The sequence below is a fragment of the Pholcus phalangioides genome, unplaced genomic scaffold, assembly GCF_987345545.1.
Source record: "Pholcus phalangioides strain wild (caught in Gottingen) unplaced genomic scaffold, Ppha-v1.0 ptg000015l_1, whole genome shotgun sequence".
NCBI classification, from domain to species: domain Eukaryota; kingdom Metazoa; phylum Arthropoda; class Arachnida; order Araneae; family Pholcidae; genus Pholcus; species Pholcus phalangioides.
Window position 1 is genome coordinate 549,880 of NW_028301608.1, and position 23,932 is coordinate 573,811.

The 23,932-nt window shown below is 36.1% G+C and overlaps 1 protein-coding gene across 2 annotated transcripts; it reads right to left on the minus strand.

Moving 5' to 3' along the window:
* Positions 1–262: 262 nt before the first annotated feature.
* On the minus strand, positions 263–22,110 carry LOC149075192 (INO80 complex subunit B). 2 transcript variants are annotated; one of them, XM_089242465.1, is made up of 9 exons: positions 21,944–22,110; positions 19,623–19,812; positions 16,689–16,735; positions 14,795–14,955; positions 13,160–13,214; positions 10,329–10,429; positions 9,811–9,867; positions 4,004–4,122; positions 263–496 (listed from the first exon to the last, which is right to left on the minus strand). In XM_089242465.1, the coding sequence occupies exons 1-9, from the start codon at positions 21,987–21,989 to the stop codon at positions 346–348; spliced, it is 927 nt and encodes a 308-aa protein (XP_089098591.1). In that variant the 5' UTR covers positions 21,990–22,110; the 3' UTR covers positions 263–345. The 2 variants fall into 2 exon arrangements, with proteins under 2 accessions (XP_089098591.1, XP_089098592.1); XM_089242466.1 differs by lacking the exon at positions 21,944–22,110 and adding an exon at positions 19,956–20,008.
* Positions 22,111–23,932: the final 1,822 nt, after the last annotated feature.

Sequence of the window (23,932 nt, forward strand, 5' to 3'; positions counted from 1 at the left end):
TCAAGGCCTAGCTCAAAGTGTTTGGAGTTTTCAAACTGGGAATAAGCCTTTATTTAGAAGCAGTAATCTCCATATAATTCAATGCAGCATACATTTTTCTTCAATCAATGTATGAAGAAAATAGAAAACTAGGAAAATTCACTAAAGCAGCTTATTCTTCTATCCAGAGCATCCGCTTACAGGGATACCCACTGAAATTATCCATAGGCTACATCACTTCAAATTATCAGATTATAAAAAAAGGTCAAGACATACAAAAATGTGCATTGCTTTGATGGGAATCTGCTTTTATTAACATATTTACAATACAAATTAAAAAAATAAAACCCAAAACAAGAGATGGCATCAAGTCACATGAACAGAGCTCTTCACTGAAGATGCACTGAGGTTTTTCCTGTAGCATTCCAGACTGCAAAGGGGTACACCAGTCTTTGTACACGAATACCGCTTCATATTCCGACAACCTTGAACACCACAAAGCGCTGGAGGAGAAGGTCTGTAAATAAAATCAATTGAGTGATTTTCTTTTTCCTGTTTTTCTTTTTTTTTAAATTTTATATAAGAGGGGGAATATATAAATTCACAAATGTTTACTTTTAAGGTAAAGTCAACAAAGAGAAATCTTTCTTTCTCTTCAAATCAAGAGATTTTCTGGGTATTATGCCAAGGTAAATTTGGGAAAGAAAAGTTAGTTGTCTCCACCGGACTAATCACGCCTGATATTTAAGTGGATATTAAGTCTATGCGAAATAACCGTGAGTGCACTTGACTACTACAACTTGTCTGGAAACATAGGCTACTTTTTTTTAATGCATTTTATATTTTAGCTGAACTTTTCATTTTATATGAAATGGTTCAAAAACTTTCAGAAAAAGAAGTCTGAGTACATTTAGAAAAAGATTCCGTACATGCACCTCGCACAAATTCCTCTATGGAATTTCTAACAAATCAACCACATGCCGGAATGTGTGTGTGTGTGTGGCTTGTGAGTATATATGTGCCCCTAACATATTTATGTTGTTGAGTTGTGCTTGTTCCATATTTGTGCTGCCATCTGTAGTGCACTTGACTGGTTTGCAAAAGGTCCGGGGTTTGATTCCTGGCGGAGACAACCAACTTTTCTTTCCCAAGTTCATCAGCGCATAATAGACAGAATATCTCTATATTTGATGTGTTGTAGGCCCGATAGCTATTCCTTTATCTATTGATGCAACTTTTCCCACATACATTTGACACAAATAATAGGATGTGACAGACTTATGCCATTGCTGAGATCTCTTCCAGCCTGGCTTTGTAGGAGCCTTGAACAGAAATAATAGAGCAATAAAATTTAAGCTACATTCTGTTTATCTCGTATAGCAGAAAAGTTTCTGTTTGCTTCTGGCTTCATAGAATCAACTATGAACACAGTGATGCCTTGGCTATAAATTTTTCAGCTAATAATGATTTTTATCATGAGATTTTTCTACCTCTGCTTAAATATGGCTAATGAACATTTTCGTTGATATGGATGCACATACTAACAAAAAAAAAAAAAAAAAAAACAGTTGTGAGGTGAATTTTAGTGATAATAATCATCAGACTTACTGTCATTTGATCCCAAAAACCATGAGAGCCAAAAAAGCTCATGACCACCTCTGAATCTTTTTCTAAAAGGAACCCAGACTTCTTTTTCTGAAAGTTTTTGAACCATTTCATATAAAATGAAAGGTTCAGCTAAAATATAAGGTACATTATATTTACCTAAGCCTATGTTTCCAGAGCAAGTTCTTTCAGTTCAGTTCACTCTTATCATCAAACCGAACAGTCTGGACATTTTAGGCGCTTATCTTTTCCCTCGACCATCTTATTTTCAGTACCTTTCAAGCTAGTTGTTTACACGTTTGACAAATTTATGATGTTTTTCTATTTTTTCCTTCCTTTAGATCATTGATCAAAGTTTTCATGAGGTCAAAATGCCCCCACCCACACCACTTGCATAAGGCTTTTTTGTCTGATGGCCAGAGTGTTCAGATCAAAATAGCGTCTTGGAAAAGCGTCAGTTTTAATAGTTTCAAATTATTACAAGATATACGGAAGACTGGATGTTGTGAAGATATTTATTATTTGAGATGTTAATTTTTTTTAAGGAAGGAAAAACTCATCTCTGCCTCTACCGGGAGTCGAACCCAGTTCCCTCGATTGCCAGACGAGTGCTCTGACCACTAAGCTACAGAGGAGATAGAGATTTTCCTTTGCTAGAGCGTATATATGTGCCGAACGGAACTGTGCAATGGACGGTGAACCGATCAGCCAATAGCTCATGGACGACAAGCCACCAGATGGCTATATATATGACTTGAATGTCGCTCTTCACTTGTTAATACAAGATATAAAATTAATCATGTTATTCAAACTTAAATAATTAAGTTTCAAATTAATCATGAAGCATTGGATATCTGAGGTTGAGCATGAGGATAGTGCTGTTAGTGAATTACTGTAAGTAACTGAATTGCAAGATCTGTGTGATCAATTGTACTCATGGTGTTGTTCACAAGAGTACTGTGTTTCGACTTTGAATAAGACTACTTTTTGTGCTTGTGAAAATATAGTAAATATTATTTTAATTTGTAAATCTTATTTTCTGAGTATATTTTAATCATATCTGTTTTTTCTTTCAATCATGGAAGTTGAGTTGACAAGTTTTAATATATTGTTTTTGAAATTTTCAAAAGTCATGTATCCCTCTATTTTTTTATTTTTATTTTTTTGAACGTGTCTTAGTAAAACATCCCTTTTTTTTCAGAAAATAATTAAAGGAATTTAAAAAAAAAAAACTTAGTGACTTGATTGATAGATGAATGAAGTCATGTGTAAAACCTGTTGCTTTTAGAAAACTTTATTGATTTTTTAAATACATTAATACTTGCTAGGGTCAAAATGGCATCACGATGCCAGTTACACACAGAATTTTCACGGCAGTTAAGGGTTAACAGAAATTGATGAAGATAGCATATAAATTATCTTTCAATGTTTTAATCATTTCACAAAGATATTTAAAAATATTTTTAATTTTTCAATGTCTTGAAGGGAAGAGGGACACGGTACTCGTGTGCCCCTCTCTGTGCACACTTCTGTCTGCATGTATCAGACATAGAAAATTGAGCTAACCAAATCACAAATAGACTTGACTGGGTTGTATCAACACCAGCATTAGTCACCTAAAGTTTTTGTTGATTGTGTACATCAGTGTTTCTCAACTGCCGGGCCCTGACATCAGTCAAACCAGGCCACGAGTGGTTCACCGTTTAATTTTTTTACCCATTTATTTCCCGTTAGTCATGTGTATGACCAGGTCTTCAACTCGCAAAAAAGACATCAATTGGGCTGTATGCTTCCAAATGTTGAGGACTACTAGTGTACTTAGTATAAAATAATAAGATCTCAGTATCTCTCAACTTCCTGTAGACTCTCATTTATCCAATTTTGAAGCTAATCATTTTTGCCTTCTGTCAGTTTTGTCTTTTCTGTAACACTCCTTGGTGTTTTAAAAAAAATTATATTTAAATTTTGGGTCTTATCTGGAATGAACTAAACAATTTGATTTCATGTAGGTTTCTATGGGAACATGTTTTATCTAATAAAGATTTCAGCTAACGAACATGATTCTGGAACGAATTACCTTTGTTAGTCAAGGTATCACTGTTTATGAATCAAGCCTTACCAAATATTATGTGCAAGATATAATTTTAATATACCATTTAGCATTCACAAAACAGAAAAATGTTGGGTTTTTTTTATCACATTACCACACTATTTCATAAGTTTGCAAAATTTAAAATTTTTTTTTAATTTTTCTCATTACAGATTCAAAACTCTTCAGATCCACTGTTTTGTCTTAGAAGACACGTTGATTTGATATACGATAGCAGCTATCATTTCATATTAATGATCAATACCTTTTTTTTTGCTCATCGGCTAATTCATAGAGAAAAAGTATGAAGTGATATGATTCTCTACTTACTCTGACACTTTCTTTGCCTGCAATGGGTAATCATAACCTGGTGGCAGCGAAAAAGAAAGTCCTCTTATCACACTGTCGATGTATGTGATCTTGGGAACATCTGTCTTCTTTGTGAGTTTCTAAAACATAGAATTTTGTTACGCCCGTAAAAAACGTAAAACTTGAATAATATAAAATTACAAAGAAAAGTCATCAAGTCACTTTGTTAAACCACAAAAAAACTATTGGAAATTGGAAATTTGTTACACAGCAGAACCTCTAATATTTGACTTAAAAACCTCATGGAAGATGTAAAACAGCTGAGAGCAAAATTATTACATGGATAAAATTTTGGTTATTTTGTTAAAATTCCATGGTTTAAAATTGGGCTAAGGATTAGCCCAATTATCAAAATCTTTGGTAATTGGAAATTATTATTATTGATGTTGTGTGATTATTTGGGCTATTCAAACTTGTTTTGCCTAAACAAAAAAAAAACAAAAAACAATGATTAACTGTGGTTATGCCCATGAAGCTTAATTTTCGTTGCTTCACTTGTGTATCCAAGATCTTCGACACAGACGAGCACTGGAAAATGCTGGCATTCGGGAACCCTATAGCTAAGTTCAAAGATGTTTGGCTTTTAAGCAAATATATACAGTTTAAATTCAGTAATAAATTCGAATTCAATAAAAAATTAGAATATACACTTAATATTTATTTTACTCCAGCAAAAAATATCTAAGTATATAGCTGGACCCCGATTCAAGGAATTCCACAATTTAACGAATTTTTCTCTGAAATTCTGGTGAAAATAAAGGTCAAATCCCTATTTAACAAATAAAGACAATCGATATAACAATTTTTTTTTTCCAACTGTCCATAATTTTTTTTTCTTATTTCTTGTCATCCAAAACAACAATCCAAAGACTTGACTTCCCTGGATTTCCTCTTCAACTCTTCTTTAGTGACAAAAAAAAAAAGAGGGCAGAAATCTGTTCCTTTCTGAATAAAGAGGGTAATAAAGCCATTTAGAGTGTGTGGGAAGGTTTCAGTGGCCAATTAGTGTACACCAATACCGTACAACATTGTGCTGTCCACATGTTAGATTCCAGTAAAAGAATAGAATTTGGTAAAAATGTTGGATGTGCCAAACAAAAAATTCAATCACGCAATTTTCTCACATGCATCCTTACTTTATTCTTAAGTTTGTATATTTTTTTTTTCCAACTGTCATCAGAAATAAGCTGTAATACCAACCCCAAAGAAGGTAGCTTTTAAAATTTGTCGTTTTGAGTGAGTTTATGCTCCTGATCAATTTGACTGTGATTTAACAATTTCCCCGATTTAACAAATAAAACTCAATTTCTTGTGATTCATTATATCAGGGTTCAACTGTATTTTTTTATTCTTAGCGGCTCAAACATTGTTTACAGTTATAAATGTTCCTTTTATCTATCTTTACTCTTTACAATCGAGGTTCTCTTGTACATAGGGTGATTCAGAACTCGTGAACAAAACATCAAAGAGCGATAGAACAAGCAATTTTTGTTCCTCGAGGCCTGGTCATAACACAAGTGATGAACTGCTAGACTGCTTTCATTGAACACATAAAATGCTGGTTTTGGCACTTATTGTCCTCTTTATTGTGTGTTGCGGAAAGAATGGAAAGGCGGGCATGCATTTCAAGTATGATGCTGTAGATGGGAATGCTTTGGAAGTTCAAAGACTGCGCAGGGCGAGTTTTCAAAAAAGATATGCCAGATCAAAAATCTTTTGAGTGACTGCACTGGTCTCTGTATGAAATAGCTCTTTTGTCAAGCTGCATGCAAGATACAGGGAGTGCCAGGAGTGAGAGGATATTACAAGAAACGTGTTTTGCACAGTAATTGCCATTGTAATCACTCAAAGGGTTTTTCAATCTAGCACGTGTCTTGTGATAAAACACTCCTGGTGCAGTCTTTGAGCTTCCAGAGCATTCCCCTCTATAGCACCACACATTATATGCATATACGATATTTTCTGATGCACGAACCCCCCACCCCAATCATCTATTCTGCTATCCCTAATAGAAATGATGCAAAAACCAGTGCTTTATGCAAGACAGCACAGTCATGCGCTTAACCATTTGCATTACATCTATGTCTTGTACAACAAAAATTGCTTGTTTATACATGTTTTATCACTGTTTGAAATTTTGCCCATGAGTTCTGAATCACTCTGTGCACTCTGAATCACAACTGTTTTGAATCACCCTATATAGATAGACTTGCATATATATAGACAAATGTAAAATAAAATTATCATGCTAATATGTAAATAGCTCCTAAAACTCTGCATAATTCTGAAACATGCATCAGTAATATATAGCAATTATTTATTTGTGAAAACATCTCATACTGTAAATTCTATTTCTTAGGAGGTTATATAGGATTTTGCAAATTTAGCCTACATCCCTGACACAAACTCTTTTCATTCACTTGTCTGCTATCATTCAAATTGTTCATTTGCAGCTGTAGAGTCATTGATGGTTTCTCATTTACGAGGCCAGTTTCATTTTATGGATCGTACAGGCCTGTCATTTGGGGGGGGGGGGGGTCTCAGGGTAGAGCAATCATTTCCACCCCCTGGGTTCTACAAAAATTTTAAAATTACAATAGAAATGGACAAACAAGGTGAAATAAATACATACATACATATATATATACAGTAGAACATCGATTATCTGAACACATCGGGACCAAAGGGTGTTCAGAAATGTAAAAAGTTTGGAAAATTGACTTCGAAACTAATTCGATAACACAAAGGAATAAATTAAAATTCAGCAACAAAAACCTTAAAATAATTAAAATTAACCGACTTATTAACCGAAAAGTAAATGAATAAAAGGCAGCACATCACAAAAGAAAAAAAATGAATCCATCTTGCTTCAACTTGCTTATACGACATTTTGCCGCCTCATCTCGTAATATTTTCAACATTAAAAATTGAAGCGGATCAGTGTTAGGCCACGATTCTAACCACGTAAGACATTTTGTGAAACACTGTTCTGCCTCACTGTGCATTATTACATCTGCCATTGGTTCATCTTCATCACTTTCACAGTCATCCTGATAAACTTTATCGTTCACTTTCGTAATTATTTCTTTGTCATCCAAAAAAATGTTATCCTGGATTGTCACTATCAATTTTCAACCACTGCAACACATCCTTTCATGACAAGACTGGAATACAGGGAGTTCCTGAAGCATATCTAAGCATTCTTTCGAATCTGGAAGATTTTGACCATCTTCAGTGGTTACATTAAAACCATGAAAATGAGACTTTAGTCCATCTGCTGTTTTCAAACTGGCTGCAAAATTTTATATTTTATCGCAATTTTTTTTTTTAAATCACTGAGGGTTGTCACACCGAATCTGTATTCATCTGCAAATTTCCACCATCACCCGCTTTCAATCTTTTCACTATTTCCACTTTTTTTCCGATGTTTAAAACAATGTGTTTTCATTTTGTCGCCATTCTGCACAAGTGAACGATTAAGTGTTGTCACTGTTAAAGCTAAACAAAGATTGAAAAATTTATTTTAAGCAAGATAGGAAAGATACTTCCCCCGAAAAAAACGTGATAAGAACTTTTTTGTTGTAAAGAAGACCCTTGCCCCCCCCCCCCTTTCATTAAGGCACACCCACAGGATTAAGGTGAATTCGTAGACGAGAAAAAAAGATGGCAGCTAAATCTGCTCCTATTCACGCATTTGTTTGCCTGTCAATTGTTTATAACTGCATATACTGTACCCAGATCCGCCATCGTTTAGATCTATAGCTCACAGGTACTGTATGTACAATTGTTTGGAAGTGGATTATTGTACAATAGAACGAGGCTATCGAGTTGGGAAGTAAGAGGATTCAAGTTCCAAGAAAATACCAACTGTGTTCAGCATTGTTGACTGAAAATGAGTTAGGTTGACCGAGTTGTTCAGATAATCAATGTTCTACTGTATATATATACATATTGTATTGAGTATATGTTCTTGGTTCCCCCCCCCCCCAGGAAAAAGTTAAAATGAGAGGCCTGAGATTGTATTAACTTATAGAACATTGTATTGGATGACAGCAAATCTTTGTGCATTGTATTAGCAACGTGTGCTGCATTATTACATGACAAAAACTATTAGTGTGTCTTTTTTATAGTGATGTATCTCCTCTGTCAAGCATATTAGTCCAACACTCTTCATGTCGACAGTTCACACGAACACGTTTGACTTCTCTGGAGGAATTTTGTTCAAATCTTACAGAACAGGAGTGTGCGTATTATGTTTCTTCCAACAGGATGGCGAAACAATTCAACACCTAATAGCTGAGAGCACAGTCAGAAAAAGGCTTGTGACCCATAAGATCACCTGACCAATCGATAAGCAATTATTTCATATTATTATTTGTGAGGATTCTCAAAAGGAAAGATGAATGCCTTTATATCATTTTTATTCTGTCTGAACTTGAAGTAAACTATAATCACTTTTAAAAGCATATAGGTTAAGTCCCTATCACATAGCTGCCAACTTTTGAAAATGAAAATTCGGGAGATTTTCGCGCAAACCCGTATTTTATGCTAAAACCACTCCCTAATAAATACAATAGGGATTTTTCCAAATAAAATAGGATTTTCCAAACATAAAAGTTAAAGCGTAGGGAATAAAATCCCTACTGAAGTCAAATTAAAATAAGCATTTCACACACATGGAAGTTAAACCCTTGGGAATAAAATTCCTACTCAAAAAACAAGTGAAATTGGAGGTAAAAACTTCAATGATGTAATAATCAATATTCTGTTCAATCAGAAACGCTGTGAACAAACATTCTGCGCGAATGACCCCAAAATCATCGGAAGATGAAGGAAAACACCGTCAATTTTTGAAGAACACTGACTTTTTGTGACACTTGCTTGATGTTTTTTTTTCACTTCACGAGTGATGATGGCAGTCTTTCCATGCCCGATGTTTATGTCCATAACACAACTTGTACAAAAAGGAAAAGGCGGCCCTCTTCTGGAAAGTTTGATGAAAGGAAATTCATCGGAATAAGTATCTTTAAAATTGATTAAATATGTTTTTGCTTATCATTATTCATGCTTTGTTATATCGCACGTACGTAACTTAAACAAAAGAAATTTTGACCATATGCGCGTCACTAGAATCTTCAATTATTATCCAGAACTATTGGCTGCTAAGCCATTTCCCTGCACGATAAGACAAACAACTTTCTTGTTACCATCAGAGGGTTTGTAAAACTTCCTTAAAAAGGGAATTTCCCCATTTACGACGTGTGGCGTCATTTCGAAAGAGAAAAAAAAAGAGGCTTCATGCCCCACAAGAAATTCCTTAGGGATTGTTTTCATAAGCGGGGATTTTTTTTTAATGAAGTAGGGAATTTTTAGGGACAATTAGGGATTTTTGTGATTTTCATAAAAATTCGGGAGATTTAAGAACTTTTCGGGGGGTCGAGCGATGAAGCTAAAATTCGGGAGATTCCCGAAAAATTCGGGAGACTTGGCAAGCAATTATTTCATATTATTATTTGTGAGGATTCTCAAAAGGAAAGATGAATGCCTTTATATCATTTTTATTCTGTCTGAACTTGAAGTAAACTATAATCACTTTTAAAAGCATATAGGTTAAGTCCCTATCACAAAAAACATTTATAAACATTTTTAGGTACACATATCGATAATTAAAAAATATAATAAAATTATATTGTAGACAATGTAAAACAAAATTTTATGTGATGAAAATAATGCTAACACTAAACAAAATTATTATAAAATATTTATACCTTCGTTCCTTTGATTTTTGAATCAGTTTTCTTCAACAACCTCTCAATGGTTTGTTTCTGAAACATCAAAAAATGAAAATAAATTTTATACTAAGAATTACCCAGAAACACACGCACAAATTCACACAAAAAGAAATGATTTCATTAATACGCATGAAAGAAAGGACACATTTATTTATTTTTTTTTTTTTTGCTCTCTGTTTAGGTTATTTAGTTATCGCATGAGTGTCAAAAGTACGAAAATTATTTTTACAGAGTTTTTTCCATTCTAATTTAATTTATCAGCTGTCAATTATGCTTTTCAAAATAGCTTTCTTTCTACCAGTTTAGTTTACGATATTACAGATGTGTGAAAGGAGAAATAGTAAATATTAGAACTTTGTTTGGCCATTTGAAATGGATTAATGGAATTTTTGATTTTCCCTTTCTTAAATTTCATTTTAAATATCAAATTCAAATATTTATGATACTTTTTAATTACAAGAACAAAGCAAGATTGGATCGTATCAGTAAATTACTTTATCTTTCTCTCGTTTCTCTTGGGCTTGCTCCTTGCGCTTCTTTGCTCGAATAATCTTTCTCTGAATCATTTCTTCAGTCATTTCTTTTTCTTCTGGCACTGAAAATATACGTAAGTTGCTTCTTTAGTTCTCCATGTTTCTGGATGACATAAAAAATCATTTTACTCCAAAAAAAGAACTCAAGTATGATGATTTTAAAAAAAAAAAGCATGCAGGCTGTCAAACTAAGTCTGCGTTATCTGTCAAAAAATAAGTTTCTAGTGTATTTTTAATCCTTCCAACACAGGGAATACATTTAACAAAGAGATTTCACAACATTTAGTATGACTGGTAAGTGAATTAAAACGGCCAAAGTGAATATTGTACTTTTGGTCGCAATGATACCTGGAGAAGTTCAACCACATATGTATATACAAGGAGGACAAAAAGGTCTGCAGAAACTTTAAAAATTCATAAAAACTGGAAAAATAACCAAAAATAAAAAACGGTTTATAGGGTTAGCATTGCTAGGTCACAGAAATTTTTTTGAGACGGAAAAAACTCAAAAACAGTCAATAGGTGGCACTGGTACGAGTGACTTTGATTGAAATATGCAAATAAGAACTTGCGCTCCTAATCCACAAACAGTTCACAATTGTAAACTGTGTATGTGAACAAGGATGCTGAGTACGAAGGATAAAGCTTTGTTGCTGAAGTTGTTTTATGTGAATCAGTAAATAATCAGCGACCATTGCCTTGTGTAAATTCCGAGTTCAGCAGAATATGAGGACTGGGAAAAGGCCCTTTAACAGCGACAGGTCTCATAAAGCTTGTTTAGCGGTTTGAGGAAACTGGAACGCTGGAGGATCGAATAAGAGCCAGGCGAGAAGAGTATATAGCACTATGCTAGAAATACAAAAGAGATTTCAAGACGGGTACAGTCTACGTAAAGTATACGACAAATTATTTAGCGTTAGCGCTAGATTTCATACTTTCTTTACGAAGTATGCTATGCTATATGAAACCCCCAGAGATTTTCAAACTGCCTGCGTCGTTTTCTGGGGACCCCCTGGTACTGGCAAATCTGCACAAGCAGCAATCAACTTTCCAGATGCGTACCACAAGATGCGCGGTGACTGGTGGGACGGTTACACAGACCAAGACGTCGTTATCATAAACGACTTCTATTCCTGGCTGACCTTTGATTCCCTCTTGAGACTGATAGACCGATATCCTCTACGTGTACCCGTAAAAGGAGCATTCGTACAGTTCAAGGCACGACTCGTTATCATAACATCTAATCAAGACCCATAGGATATCCTAAGAGTATATCCTATGTTTAAGGAAGGCATGTTCGCCACGTGTTGCAGCCGAAATGGAAGCGTTAGCATCCAAATCAGCTGCAGGGACCAGAAGTGCTCATGAAACTGCCAGACGCTTGGGCTTACCACCATCCTTGGTATGCAATATTCTTCATGGAATCCTTGATCCGTACCCATAAAAATTGCAGTCATGCCATGAACTTTTACCAGTGGATACTGTACAGAGGGAAGCATTTGCAAGGTGGGCTTTCTCCAAAATCAAACAGAATCCCACCTGGGTCTTTAACATCTTATGGACAGATGAAGCTTATTTTTCACTTCATGGCGACGTTAATACCCATAACTGTCACATCTGGGAGACGTCTAATCCATGTGAGTAACACAGAAACCATTGCATTCTCCAAAAGTGGCAGTGTGGTGTGAGTTCACAGGTTCATTCATCATAAAACCCTTCTTCTTTGAAATGCAGTGCCCAGTAAATGGATGGAAAACGGCTACGGTGAATATGCAGTGTTATTTAACACTTCTGCATGCGAAGGTAGTGTCATGTTTGCATGACAGAGATGCACTTCTTACCATCACATTTATACAAGATGGAGCAACTAGTCATACTGCTACTCCAGTCAAGGCATTCCTGATACAGACATTTGGAGAAGACAAAATCATTAGCAAGTGTTGCAAGTTCCCATAGTCTCCTTGATCTCCATATTTGACACCAGCAGACTTATTATGGGAATATTTAAAATCCTGGGTGTATCGATCCGGTCCATCCAATTTGCTGGAACTGAAAGATGCGATCTGCTGAGAGGTGTCATGTATACATCCGGACCTGCACTCTGCTGTTGCTGGATTTGTGACTCGCCTGCAATGTGTTATCCACTTGGTGGTCATGTGGAACACGTACTGCTGTAATAAACTATTTGGAGGCATTCTGTTCGTTATTTGCATATCTTTTCTTTGACTTGTGTACGTCAGCACCGCCTATCAGCTGTTTTTTTAGTTGTTTTTTTCCTGTCTTAAAAAAAATCCCATGACCTGGTGATGCTAACCCTACAAATCTTTTTTATTTCGGTTATTTTTCCGGTTTTTATGAATTTTTTTAAGTTTCTACAGACTTTTTGCCCACCCTGTGTATTGAAGTACAACTTTACCGCACACCAACTCTGGTCATATATCGCCATATGGCAATTTACAACCAATGGAATTGAATGGCAAATGAAGGCACCACCTATCTGTGGTTGCTCCAGGATCGGCAGGTAAAAAAACATGATTCTAATGTTCTTTGACCAGATTCAAACCTGTGGACCTTGATGGCAACCTTCATAGTGGAAGAGGAGCATCTTACACTCCGCCACTCGGATGCCTATATTAAAGTACTGGACAAACCCTATTTCACATCTCAGAGAGAGATATTGAAACATTTCCATAGGATGGGTATATCTTGAAATTCATTATTTAATATATAAATAACGAATAACACGATATATATATATATATGCAAATAGTAATATTATACAAAATATTAACCAGAAGGAACAGCTTCTTCTTTATCCTTGTGCGCCTTACTTTCGAGCAGAGAGCGCTAGAATAAATGATAAATATACAACAAATGTAATTTCAAAAAAACAATCATAAACCTGCAAAATGCACATAATTGAGTGAAAAACTAACATAAGGAGCATTAGTAAACTTTCATCAGATACAAGGAATTATAAAAAAAATTACTCGCGTTTCATTATTGTTTTTGGTCAAGCTTATATATTGCGAATATATTATTCCAGGCCTTTTTTCACACTGTAAAATGATTGCTACTGTCTAACAGTGAAAGAAAAACTTCCCAATGAAGATCTGAATGTGAGATATTTGAGTTCCGATGAAAGTAATAACTTTTTCTGAACCTTTAAAATTTTTCTAGAAATATTTTGTTGAAAATTTCTGGGAAGGAGCCATTCAAGTATTACGTCAGCAAATTTTTTGCCTTTTTTCAACTCCCCCCCCCCCCCCCCCCGTCAGCAAAACTCTGACCCCCTCCCTTTGTCAGCAAACTTTCGTTAGCACTGCCCTCTACTTCCTAACGCATATTGGTGGGATCAGAAACGTACGCGGGATGGGGCTCATGTGCCTCCTCCTCTCCTGATGACAAAAAACATCTTTATAAAAACTAAAATAATAAAGAAAACACCTTTTTATGTTATTATAATGAATTTCTGTTAATTTCAATGCTATTTTAAGGGTAAGAACTCAAAAAATTTCTCTTTAAGAAATTCATTGCGACCCACCCTTTAAGCCATATATGGTAAACTCTTGACCCACGGACCAAATGTGGCCCTGAAAGTTATCTGATGTGGCTTGCGCCCTCAAACCCAATTTTGTAAAAATAAACTAAGCGGTACATTTACAGACACAATCCCAGAGCATTTAAATGGCCCGTGACACATTCAAAGATCACTTAAGTAACCCGCAACACAGTTCCAGAACATTTAAATGATCCGTGGCACATTTAGAGATCCCTTAAGTGACATGGGCACAACTTTAGATAGAGCACTTAAGCACCCCCCCCCCCCCCAGTGAGGTTCTACATCACTCAAGTTGCCCGCGGAACATTCCCAGATTACTTAAGTGATCTGTGGCATAATTACGGTTCCAGAGCATTCAAGCGGACCGGACACATCTCCTGAGCACTAGAAGGATCCGTGAAACATTTAGAGATCGCTGAAGTGGCTAAGGGATTTATCATAAGGGAGAATGTTTGTTCAGGTGCCCACAAACTAGTGAAAGATTTTTCTCGGTTTTGGCGCACCGAGTAAGATGCCATTCAGAATATTTCATATTTTCATAAATGGTGGTTGATGACATAAGCATCATCCAACCCCCCCCCCCCCCCACCTAGATGCTGATATCATACTTGAATGACCCTGAATATGACTGGTTGACATTCAACTTATTCATAGATCAGTTCATAAATATTTCTAAATAATTTCTAGTAGATTTATTTTCAGCAAAATTTCAGACCCATAGATAAATTTAAAAGGTATATAGAAAAGACTTGAACTTCATTAAAATCAGCAAATGGAAAAACAATGTAATCAATCAGAATTACTACAGTACATTTCATTCCTTTTGTTCCGAGTTTTACGATAATAACAAAACATATCTCATTACCTGCCTGGCTGTCATCAACGTGGGATCTTTCATCCTTCTCAATTCATCATCAACCTCTTCAAGGCGACCAGCTTCAAGTGCTTCTAGCCATGCCTCTTCCTCATCAACCTTCTTTGCCTTTTTCGACACACCTGAGGGGGATGATCCAATGACATCACTGGCTGAAAAAATATATAAATACTTATGATATTTATAAATTCTCTTATCAATGTAGTAATTTTCTATCAAAAATAATAGATTTCATCAGAGATCTTGCTAATTTGATCATATATTTTCACTTCCTATGAATATATATTACGTGAATAAATACTAGATATTGTTATACATTACGCCAGTTTTTGCAATAAAAATAATGAGACCTAATGTTCTTGAAATAATGTTATCTAAGATATGCTTAGATATGCTTGATTGATTAGTTTTCTTATATATGGCAATTCACATTAATAAAAGTATCTAAAAAATTAATTGAAGCCAAAAAAATTAACAAAGGACAAACAAAAATGCCAAAAAACTAAACCTGCTATGACTATGGAAAATATGTACTCAAGAGCTTTCATTCGCAATTAAAAAATATATTGTGTACCCTCTCATGCCAGAAGCATGAATGTGCAAATTTTCACTTTTTGGATTTATCAGCTGGTTTGATCCCTTATTTTGCTATATAAGTTTTGTCGAGATGTTATTATGGCAAAATGTTTGACCCCTATTGAAATGCATGTTACCCAAAGCATTCTCAGTAACTTCTCAGCAGAGTAAACATCCAAACGCCCTTTCCCACGTTTTGTGAATTTGCACATTCGGGCATGAGGGGCAATGATATATATTTTGATACATTTAACAACCCTCCCTCTCCAATTATGAATGATTCTCATTTACATGACTTTTGCATTTATACAACCTTTACATTCAGTCATGATTCATTTTTACGTCTTAATGTTAAAATATTTTCATTCCTACACCTTCAATTACGCAATACTTCCATTTTCAATCAAAGTTTAAATTTTGTAAGATATATACTGTCGCCACAAAAGTCATATAGTGATCACTAATGGATAATAAAATGCATAAGCATTGAGCAGAATAAAAAGTTTAAGATGGCACAAAAGTGACTTGCTTATTGTCTCATTCTGGACATTCTGTGTGAGCCTTAAACTAATTTCAAAAGCATCCATGCAGAAGATTACCTTTTGAATGAAGGAATAAAACAAAAGAAATAATGTAGATAGGCCAAAAAAATGGTTTGAACGACAGCTTGTGGGGACTCGGTACAAGCCAACCACAGAGTGAAGGTCGTGAACACAATGTGCAATTAGTTGGTTTTCGAACGACTCATGAATGACTGTGGTGATTGTTGTCAGGAAGAAGCACCTATAGGCTATATATATTTCGGAGCTATTTGAAGTTTCTTCTTAAGTAGCATGAAAGACAAAAATAACTCTTTTTATAGTGGCAGTTATTTTTGTCTTTTTTGGTATAATTTGTTTTTATTTGCTTCCCAAATGGAACATTTAATAACAGTTTGTAGTGATGGCAAGAATCCTGAAACTAAATAGAAAATTAAGTGCATTGCACAGGTCAAGATGACTGGTGTTGAATGAGAAAGAAATCAGCATAAAAAGATAAAAAATGAGCTTATAAGGTTAGTTGGAAGACAATGTGCAGTACTGCAAAGCAGCTTTTCTGATGCAAGGGTTATAGGCCTAACATAGAGAGCCTCCTGCCAACACACCTTTGATATCGTTAGATATACTACAGTAATTGTCGCCTTCTGCTGCTTTCAGGCAAATTGCTGCATGGTAAATATAATATACTATAATAATAAACAAAAAACTGGCACCACTATCTGTATAAGTTTATATAGCTGCAATTGAAAACCACTTAGACAGAAATTTACCTTTTTCCACTTCTGATACACTTTCACCAGCCTCGGTTTTTGAAATCCTTGAATAAAAGCAAAACATAGTTTCGAATCCACAAAAATATACTATATATAGTAATATATTTGTTGCAATTTAAAAACTAAGATCAAATATTGTGTGTTTAGGTAAAAGTAGTATTTTCTCTAAACAAGGCATAGGTATATTTGCACAAAACCCTTGATGTACGGGCAGTTTTGCAGAAACCAAATGAAAATAAGTAGTTGAGATCATGTACTGTTGTCTCAAGGACAGGATAAGCTAAGAATAGCACCACTCCTCTCTCCTCTTGATTCACTCTCCTAGCTCCGAAAAATGTTTTTCAAATTACAACCTCACGCTTTGATCAAGTATCAAAACTCAAACAGCAGAAAATTTCCAAAACATATTTTAAAAGTAGCATTACAACCACTTTGTTAGACAACGAAACAAAATATCATTAGTCATAGTAACATGAAAGCGTGACTGGATTAAGGAAAGATCTGAATAATGGAACACTAGATTAGTGAGGTTTCACTACTTCATCACACATCAACTCCGGCCATATAGATATATCGCAATTTAGTGTCCTTAACGAGTTGGGTTGGAAATTAAGGCACCATCTATTGGTGGTTGCCTCAAGCTCATTAGGGAAAATATCTTATACGACATCCTTTCCCCCATGGGAATCTTGGACCTGATAGCAACCTTCACTGTGGTAGAGGAGCATTTTACCACCACTCTACTCTGGCATATAGAGGTTCCCTTAATCAGTCAAAAATCAATATGTATGAAATTCAATGATACATAGAAAAACTCAAAAATAAACTTTATGTGCTGTTTCCTGGGTAAGAGAGAACAAAATAGTATTCCCCCTCCCAAGTTCATTGAGGGTTTCAATTCACTACAGTCAGCCATGAATCAACTTTCCAAAATGTGATACATTTAAGTTACTAAATTCCTGACATATCTGCTGCGACGATTAAATTAAAAAAAAATCACTTCAGAGGCTTACACTGAGCCTACCATAATTTTTTGTTTCATAAAAAGCAGTCTTGATGAATGATTTTTTTTTCTTTTGAGCTGATAATTTTTTTCACAGTTAATGGCATGTATTGAAAGCTGGAAAAATCATTTTAAACAAATCTATTCCAAATTGTACCACTTATGCAGGGCCTCAAGAATGCATATAAAATAAATTTATAGAAGTATTATTCTCCAAATATATAGCCACCTGCTTTGTGATTCAGAATATAGTGAGAAAAAGAATTCAGGTTGCAAAGTTCAAAGGTAAAAAAAAAAAAATTGAACAAAACATTTCAACAAGTTAGCAAAATGACAGCCACATATGCTCTGCAACAAACAAAGAGTAAATTGGGGCACCTGCCAGCAAATTCAAAACATAAAATGCAAAAATAATATGACCTCACCTTTTACGTGCAAAGGTCTTTTTGGATATTTATCTTAAAATTGGCTACAGTAATAAATGTTTAAAGGACCCTTTGCACATATGCAAAAGGGTAAAAAAACTGACTGTGAATAATCAATTAAATAGCATTTCAACTGTTCAGAATTGGTTTTGAACATCAGTAAGCATTTTCTAACAAATATTTTTTTGCAGAATATTACAAAAATTGTGATTATGTTAAAGCTAAATTTCATCATAAAGCCTGTTCACACGTGTTAAGTGATTTAGTAGTTAACTAAATTTGAAGTTGTCAAAGTTCCCAAAAAAGTGTCCACACATTAGGTGATTTACTCTTTTCAACCATGTGAGAAAATCTGGAAGTGAAACTTTCGGTGGCCAAAGCGAACAATATGTTCAGCTACTTTCGGTACAGTTCCAGAAGAGGATGGGAAGTTGACAGGGGCGATCAAACTCATCTTGAAGTGCGACTTGTTGACTGCACCCCAAGAGCCTACATACAAAAAACAATCTATTGTTTGAACCCTTCACCCACCAATAGTCCTTTCCCTAGTATCATCAACCTCATTAAAACACCATTGCGGAACAGAATGGATGTAAAAAAATACAAATAATAGTATTTCTGTTTCTGGTCCCAGCAGACAACAATTCAATTTTGAAAATGCTTTTGAATTATGGGCAGCAAAAAAATCTCGGCAAATTCTTAAGAATTCAAAAATTTTTTGTTACATTAATTTACATTTTTATATTAAACAATTTTTATTTGTACATGATTTGTATTTTAATTTATTTTTCTGTCTTGAACTTGATGTAAGTTGTTTTGGAATTTGCATTTTATGATGTGTCAATCCAGCACTAAGGATCTCTCTCCATGTGCTACAACTTTTTTCATCTGATTAGATAAATTGATAAAAAGTCAGTTCAAGTTCCGAATGTGGGGGACCATACATCTACTATTTCTAACATAGATTGATATTGTTTGTTTCTATAGTTTTCATGTCTATAACATTTCACAAACATTCGTGGCAAAGATATTCTTCTACAAACTTCAGGATTGTGTCCTCCAACCACTTCACCATTCTATATCAGAGGAATTCAAGCTGAAGGGAGGAGATAACAAATTATGAACAGGTTCATACCCACATGATCAAAATAAACATCCAGGAGAGAAAGAGCAAAATTACCGTTCCAAATGACATGCCACTGCCTCATGCACATAGGCCTGCTTAACCAAAAAAATAGAATGATTTATTTACTAAATCACTTAACAACTAAATGGCCCTTAATGTATGCATAGATTTTAAAGTACTTTACCACTTAAAATTTAGCAAACTACTAAATGACACCACATGTAAATGGGCATTTAGGTAGTTGCTGCAGATACGTACTTTGAGTTGAACAAGTTTTTTTTTCCCCAAGTGCTGTGCTTATGCTTTGGTGATGAATAGGCCAAGAAATGCTTTAATTAATTTCTATCAAAATCATAAAAGCACAAGAATCCATTTACCTGGTCTCACCAAAAGTCTGTCCACCAATTTTTATTTTCAACCTTAGACCTGGTTTATTTTTTTCATTGCTGTTGGGAGATGCTTCTTCGGAACCTTCATCTGGGTCAGAATCAGGCTCCCCTCGTCTTTTCTTGTGCTTCTTATGCTTATGTTTCTTATGCTTCTTGTGAGACATCAAACCCATTATATCTATTATAACAAACGAGAGAAATATCAGTGCTGCATATAGTTTGACCAAATAATTCTGAGAAGGAAAGAAATTGGATTTCTATCTATATTTAGCTGGTTTTGTCCCGAAAACAGCATTCAAGTTTAAATGAAATAATACCCACCACTGGGGAAATTCACTAACAACAGTTAGTCACCAGTGAGCAGTTGGATTTGGGCAAATGTGAAGGGTGTGATCGCACTAGGCCATAAAACTGGATTTCATTGCCTTGATTATGTATAATATTTTACAATAACTGCTTTTAAAAGCCAGAACTTGAAATTCTTTGATGAAAAATATGTCAATTTGTTAGCAGACACACACGCATAGTCCTATGTGTGGCCCTCACATTCTTGAATGGGTCCTTGATATTTGATAGGACCCCCCAGACCAAGGTTTTTAGCTGGATCTTCATTATTGATTTTCAAGAAAACTTATAGCTGAACATATTGGAAAAATTTTAGACCGATACCCAAGGCCCCCAGAGCCCTGTCAGCCTTTTTCATGAAGGAGCCATTGTCTTAACAGCACCATAAGCCCTTGGTAAACAAGACTCTCTGGGCCAGTCACCCCGATTTGAAAACATATTTCAAAGTATTAGACATTATTTTGTTTTACACATCTAATTAAAGCACTTAGGTTCGAACCTCATTGTCATCACAGTGGTGATTGGCTGAAGTTGGTTTTCTGTGGTTCCAACTTTGAGACACAAATATGAGCCAATCTCCCAGTTAAAGAATCTTGCGACAGAGAGCAACAGGCCTACAACAGTACATTACACTGATCATTTTTGTCACACCACATTCATTTTCTGCACGTGAGGGCTAATTAGACCGGGACCCACAATTTATTGCAGATTCCAAACGCCAGTCTTGCTTTTATACTCACAGAGAGGTTGGTCTGCTAACCTCTCGATGTGGAACTCCCTGTAGTAGCAATCTTTTTAAGTGGTCATGTTGCCATTTCTGTGTACCCCTGTGTCAGGAAATTTTCTGACAAGGATGAACTGGGTATCGAACTTGCGACAACTCTAAGCATCCTTTGGTACTTCAGGCAAGTATCTTATCGACCTGGACTACCGCGCCTAATAGTGAATCACTACACTTGATTCAAAATATAGATGGCAGCACAAAAAATTCACACACAACACTATATACGCACTCAGACCATTAGGTACACACACTCCCGCACAATTCAAATGGTAGTAAATTGCCCATGGCGAGATAGACCAGACTTGTGCTCAGTTTAAAAAAAAGAAAGTCTGATCAATACGAGGCTCCTTAACCACCTGCACTTTTCACCATGTTCATTCGTTAAAACGGCCCTACTTTCTGGAACTCCCTATTGGAAAGTATTTCTTGACAGATCAGAATTCGAAGACTTCTAGCAGCCCCCCGAATTGAATTTTGGTGGATGTATGGAGGGAAATGAATTAATCTCTGGGGCCTAACCCCTACCACATCTCTCTCGTAATATTGAAGAGGGCCACAAAACTGCTTTCCCACCAAGCTGCTAAATGACTAAGTCCAGCCCTGCCAGTGAGTAAAGGTGTGACTAAGTGAATGACCGAATACATAACCACAGGAGTGATTGTATGAATGAGAGAGTCAGTGAGAAAATCACTAACTTTTTAACTCAAATGGTCGATCCTCTCAGATATTCATTTAAAAATGATCAAACATTTGAATGAGGACATGAAACCTAGGGGAAAAAAAATTCGCAGCGTCATAAAGTTTCCGCGAACGGGACAAATTGATCTGTTCCGTTCACGCGGCGCAATAAAGGCTCTAAACCAGGCATCTTCGCGAGCACCACGGTGCTACTTGAAACATCCAGAGTGCTCGATGCTCCTGTCCGATTCCGTGCTCGCGAGCACTTGATCAACATTCCAACTAAACACCTTCTACAAATTATATTCAAGGATTGAAATGATTCTGATTTCGTGCATTCGTACGTCGAATTTATCATAAGGGTGCTCTTCTTTTAATAATAGGTACAGAATCAGTGCTCGCGATTGAAAAAAGGTAGAAGACCTCTGCTCTAAACATTGAAAGTCCGTTGCGTGGGGACATTCAAAACTAGAAATTTCGCACAGACATTATTTTTCCTCACCTACGGGAGCATCTTCATCGGCCAAAGGCTCTTTTTTGCGAGGCATCCCCTTACAATCGCTCACAACTTTTGAAATTCACAATTGAACAAAATTATAAAACATCCGTTGGGAGAGGGCACTACGCTCAATCTTGTGTATACAAACACCATTTGTTTACATTCAAAGCGGTTTCTAATAGAATCGATTTATATCGATACATATCGATAGCATCGCCTTTTTTTTCATCTATAATCATGTGACTATGTGTCCCGCATTAAACGGGACTTTTCATTCGCTTAACAGACGTTTGACCACTTTAGCTTTTTTATGAAAATGTCAACTCTATAATGGAGCTTACCATATTGAAGAGGCTAGTTTTAGCGCCAATGACGCTACACAAATTTTACCGCTCTTCTTCTATGCAGTTCTTATTTTCTTGAACACTCATTCCTCCAATTTACCACCCTTAACCATTTACAAGGGTGGAGGCTGTCACTCTTTTCGTCACTCACATGCTTTCTTGTTCACTCTTTTGGTGGCTCACCGTCCTTGTCCTTCACTTTATAGAGGTCATTCTTTTCATTCCCATGATTACTCTTTCTTGGTCGTCGCTCACTGAATTGGTCCCTAGATTTCTGGGTCACTTTTAGTCACTCACATGCTCGCATCCGGTTTTGATTTGGCTGTTCACTGACCTCTCTGATTCCCCTTGCTCTCTAGGTCACTCATTTGGCTTTTCATTGATCTGGTTCCTCACTCTAAAGGTCACTCTTTTGGTCATTTACATGTTGCATATTATGCTTGCGCACTGTTTTGGTCACTCACATGCTGCATATTATGCTTGCGCACTGTTTTGGTCACTCACTCGCTTGATTACCATTTTGGTTACTCATTGTTCTTTAGGTCACTCACTCACCTAGTGGCCATAGGAGATGATAGACATGAAAGGCTCGGGAAGCGTGATGATGATGCCAATTCATATATGTGCGTATTTAGATGAATCGCTGTCATTGGAGCTGGGAGGGGGAATGCCCTCCTATGCTTGTGGCTCGCTCTCTAGGTAACTCTTCAAGTTGCTCACCGGCCGATTGCTTTGTTCCCTAATAGGTCACTCCATAGGAGGAGAAAGACTTTGGGAGGGTGGGCCACAACTGGATTTTTGTCGCCCCACAACTTTAAAATTCGATAATTATTCAATGTGGATTCTATGACGGTGTTCTTTGTTCCCACCTATTACTGCCACCCGGGGCAGTTTCCCCCTCTAATTCCGGTCCTGGATCAGTCAGCTCTGCTTTTGGTACGCGGGGCAATGCTCCCCCCATGGGTCACTCAGTGACCAGGCTACTCAAACTGTCACCCTTTTGGTCATTTACATGCTTGCACACTGTTTTTGTCACTCACGTGCTTGAAAACTCTCTAGGTCACTGACTGACCTATCCCCTCTCTATGCAGTGGCAGCAAGGGCGTAGCGGGGGGGGGGGGGTACTTGGGGGTCTGGTCCCCCCCCCGAAATGTGAGAAAATGACCGAAAAAAGGGAAAAAGATGGCCGAATCCATTGTTCTATCACTGTGGTCCCCCCACGAACGAAATTTCTGGCTACGCCCCTGAGTGGCAGATATATGGTCTTACCAAGGTTCTCCTATTCTACTAATCTCTTCTTGAACACGCTTTCTTCAAATTCACCGCCACTCCCCCAGTAGCACAACGATATAGTACAATATCTGGACCATATTGTTATATATTGAAATGTCAGAGGAATATCAGATGTCTCATAACTATGATATAGAACGATCTTGTCCTATATGGTGCAAATTATTTATGATATCAATTGAACAAATCTTTAATTTTTCAGTCGAATATGTATTTGATTCCATGTGAATAATCTCTACTTTGAAGGACAACAACTTGGGACAATAAATTATTTTAATATAGTTTGAAAAACCAGGGCCATCTTAAGAGCATCATGGGCCCCCAGGCCAAGTGGGTTTTCTGAGGCCCCTACATGGTA